The 4,109-nt window shown below is 35.8% G+C and overlaps 1 protein-coding gene across 1 annotated transcript; it reads left to right on the top strand.

Annotated features, from left to right (window-relative positions):
* The first annotated feature begins 515 nt into the window (after window positions 1-515).
* LOC115702143 (uncharacterized) lies at window positions 516-2,416 on the top strand. Its single transcript, XM_061116453.1, has 2 exons — window positions 516-870; window positions 1,038-2,416. Exons 1-2 carry the CDS (start codon window positions 516-518, stop codon window positions 2,414-2,416), a joined length of 1,734 nt encoding a protein of 577 aa, XP_060972436.1.
* The last annotated feature ends 1,693 nt before the right edge of the window (window positions 2,417-4,109 follow it).

Below are 4,109 nucleotides of genomic sequence, written 5' to 3'. Positions count from 1 at the left end.
AGGATTAAGATCATTTGATCTAGGATCAACTAGGCAATATTGACTTGAATAGATATTACGGTAAGTTTAATAAATCTAAGTCAAAGTTCAATATCGGTCCCTTCCAATGCATACTCCATGCATCCAACCTGAGCTTTACTTTAACCAATGCTCTGGAAAGAACATAGCACTTCTCCAAATGCAAGTAAACTCTGTTGTAGATTATCATATCAGTAAAACCCTATGTCTGATAAATCTACGAACTTTATTCACATAGTCATGTTTACTTTCCAATGTGTTGACGGCACAATAAACAGGATCAAGTATGTGAAAAGGGTTTCAGATGAATTTATACATTATGTACATATAATCATGAAATAAATCATGTGAACCATGCAACATTAAATGTTATTTCTGATCTATATTAATAAGTAAATCTGATTATATTGAAATGAGTTTTATTTAGGGCATAAAACCCAACACTTGGAAACTATGAAAAGATGGCCGGACAATGCATAAACTTTGAAAAAACCGAGATGTGTGTGGGTTGCAAAGTTAGTGATTCTGTGGCAACTAGCTTAGCCTCAAACTTGGGTGTTACTTTGGTCAAGCATCATACAAAGTACTTGGGTATGCCGACATTTGTTGGAAAAAATAAGAAACAAGTTTTTGGCAAGATCAGAGGAAAAATTGAAGCAAAGCTCCAAGGTTGGAAGATGGGGTTATTTTCTCAAGCTGGGAAAGAGATCCTAATTAAAGCAGTCATTCAAGCCCTTCCTTGCTATGTCATGAGCTGCTTTCGAATTACTAAAGGAATTCTCCATGAAATTGAAGGGTTAATAGCTCAATTTTGGTGGGGATCAACAAAGAACAAACACAAGCTGCATTGGGGTAACTGGAAAAAACTTTGCAACTTAAAAGAGCATGAAGGAATGATTTGGAGGATTTTAATCAATCACTTCTAGCTAAACAAGGCTGGAAACTCATACAAAATCCGGACTGCTTGCTTGCAAAAGTATTAAAAGCTCTCTATTTCCCGTCTGAAAGTTTTTTTGAAGCTAAACAAGGCCATTATGGGTCTACGGTTTGGAGAGGCATCCTTTGGGGAAGAGAACTTTTACGAAAGGGTACTAGGTGGTGTGTTGGCAATGGAAGTAAGATTCGAATCAATGAAGATCAATGGCTCCCTAGAAGCCAACCGTTTACTCTTCGGAGCAAGGTTCAAATCCCAGCTGAGGTAACGATTAATTCCTTATTGCAACCAGATGGAAATTGGAAAGAAAATGAAGTTAGAAGCTGGTTCCATAATGATGATATACCCTGGGTGCTTGGCATTAAACCTGCTATAAATCGGTCGGATTGGATTACATGGAGTCCATCCCCTAATGGTGTCTACTCGGTTGCAAGTGGATACAAACTTCGCTTCCAAAATCCGAATGTAGCAGAATGTTCTAACAAATCACAAATTAAATCTTGGTGGAAATTCATTTGGGGTTCTCATCTCACTCCGAAAATAAAGAATTTCATATGGCGGGTGTTTAATCATTGGATTCCCACAAAATTGGAGCTTGCAAAGCAAGGTATGGTTATTGATACTCACTGTGAACTGTGCACTTTCCAGAATGAAGACATATGTCATGCTCTATGGCACTGCCCGAAGGTCCAAAACATCTGGAAGTTGTTTGGTTTCCCCAAACTCATACCACTGAATCTCACAAAAGCTGCTGATGTGCTTTGGTGGCTGCATGAACACCTTCCTAATGAGGAATTTTTCAAGTTCATGGGATTGACTTGGTTGGTTTGGCAAAGAAGGAATAACTTTGTCTTCCAACACAAAATTCTAGATGAAAAGATTTGGACATCTTGGGCTATTGATCTCATCTCTACTCACTTGGAGCCGCACCAAAAAACCAGTAAAAATCCTGCTATGAAACTAAATTCTGCTTGGATTCCTCCTCAACAGAACTACTTCCTCATCAATACAGATGCATCTTTAATTGCTGGACAACAAGGTTGTGGTCTTAGTGCTGTGATAAGAGACCCGAAGGGTGGTTTAGTGGTTGCTGCAACTTCCTTCATACCTGGTTGCCTATCGGTTCTGCTTGCTGAAGCTAATGCCGTCCACTTAGGCATTCAGCTAGCTATCAGATGGTCAATTACAAATGCTCAAGTTGGATCCGACAGCCATTCTCTCATAAAAGCTTTAAATTCAGATACTTCTTACCCCACGGATTGGGGGCAACTGGTGCAAGACATCAAGCTTTTGAGAAACAAATTTCAGACTTTACAATTTTTATTTTTTACTAGAAGTTGTAATAGAGTTGCTAATAGTTTAGCTAAGTGGAGTCATTTGACTCAAAAGTCTGAGATGTGGACTGATTTGTTACCAAATTGTGCTGCTGCTTTTTTAATAGCAGATGTGCCTAGTGTCGCTTAATAATATATTCTTCTTTCAAAAAAAAAAACTAAATTAAAACAAAAAGAATTAAAAACAATAATAACCAATCGTGCTAATAATAAAAAGAATTAAAGACTAAACAATTCATTGATTTTGATATGGGAAAGCTCCTCTTTTTTTTCGTGCTTTCTTGTATCTGTAGAAGATAGTTAAATCATAAAACATTAATGAACCATTTTATAACCAATCTATCACATATGATTACCAAAATTAAAATACACCATTTTTATATCTCTAAAACCAATCGAAAATTATTTTACAGTATATGAATAGTTAACCTTGCCGTTAAAAACCAGATGAATACAAATAAAACACACTCAATGAAACACATTACTGCCCCTTGGAGACTCAATGCCTTGAAGCTTCAAATATGTTCTCCGACACCGAAATCGAACTTGGCAAACGTGTTCAGGCCTCATCAGAGTGAGGGACGCCATTTCGGTGAGAGTTGAGGAGCAGAGCGATTCAATAGTTGTGGATAATCTCGACATGGAGTGTATCGACCATGGTAACTCCTTCTCCTCAAGCGACGACAAGCCTTTGGTTTACATTTACAAGATGCCCAAATTTAGCTCAAGAACCCTAATAATTCCTCTGTGTGTTTCTATATTTACCCCAAAAACCCAAACCGTTACCTAACAAAATTGAAATTAAGGGTTTCAGGAAAAATAACCTTGGAGGGGGAAAATGGCGAGCGAAGATCAGCGTGCAGGAGTGAAGATCGTCAGCGACCCGAAGGAGTTCTATTGTAGATCGATTGAGCCTCTTAAATAATTAAGGTTTCCGAAGGGGGTTTCACCGTTGTAGGATCTAGAAGAGTATGGAAGAGTGAAAAAGACTAATTTAGTGTGCCCAGACAATACAAAGAAGATGAAGAGAATAACATGGTTCTTGCAAAAAAACAAAGAAAAAAAAAAGAAAAAGATGAAGAAGAAGAAGACAAAGAAGATGATATGATTTATTTTAGGTGTCGTTTGGTAACACTTTTGTTTTCTAATTTTTTAATCACAAAATGAAAGTAAAATTTTTGTTTTTAAAAATTTTGCTTTTGAAAAACAAAAATGCGTTCTGTAACCACTTTTGTTTTTCAATTTTAAAAACAGAAAACACAAGTGTGTTCTGTAAAGTTTATTTTCATTTTTAATTTTATTTACGTCGGGTCTAGGTTCGGGGTCGGATTTTGGTTCAAGTCAGAGGTCGGGTTCAGCGCCAGGACCGTGGGGGGATTTGGGTCCGGGTCATGATCGAAGTCCAAGATATTGATTAAGAAAAAAAAGTGTTTAAAAATAATTGAAAGTAATTTTTTTAAAAAAAAAAAAATTGATTCTCAATTAAAAAATTGAAAAGTAAAAACAGTTTTATAAAACATGTTTTTGAAAAATATTTTTACTTTTTCAATTTTAAAAACAGAAAACTGATTAAAAAAGTGTTACCAAACGGCACCTTAGTTTAATAAAATATTAATTAATTAGTTTTTTTTTATTATTGTTAATTTTAACTAATTTGAGTTTTATTTAGTAATGTGGCAATATCTAGGTGAGTTGGTAATTTTTTAAATGAACTGCTGACTGTAATTATTTTGAAATGATGTGGTTCAGTTATAAGGTGACATGTGGCATAGTATGTGGCAGTAAACAGTGAGGTACCTACAGAAGTTTTAAAATACTAACGG

This window comes from Cannabis sativa, chromosome 5 (assembly GCF_029168945.1).
Source record: "Cannabis sativa cultivar Pink pepper isolate KNU-18-1 chromosome 5, ASM2916894v1, whole genome shotgun sequence".
Classification (NCBI taxonomy): Eukaryota; Viridiplantae; Streptophyta; class Magnoliopsida; order Rosales; family Cannabaceae; genus Cannabis; species Cannabis sativa.
The sequence above is the reverse complement of the archived record's forward strand: the minus strand, read 5'-3'. Positions and strand labels throughout refer to the sequence as shown.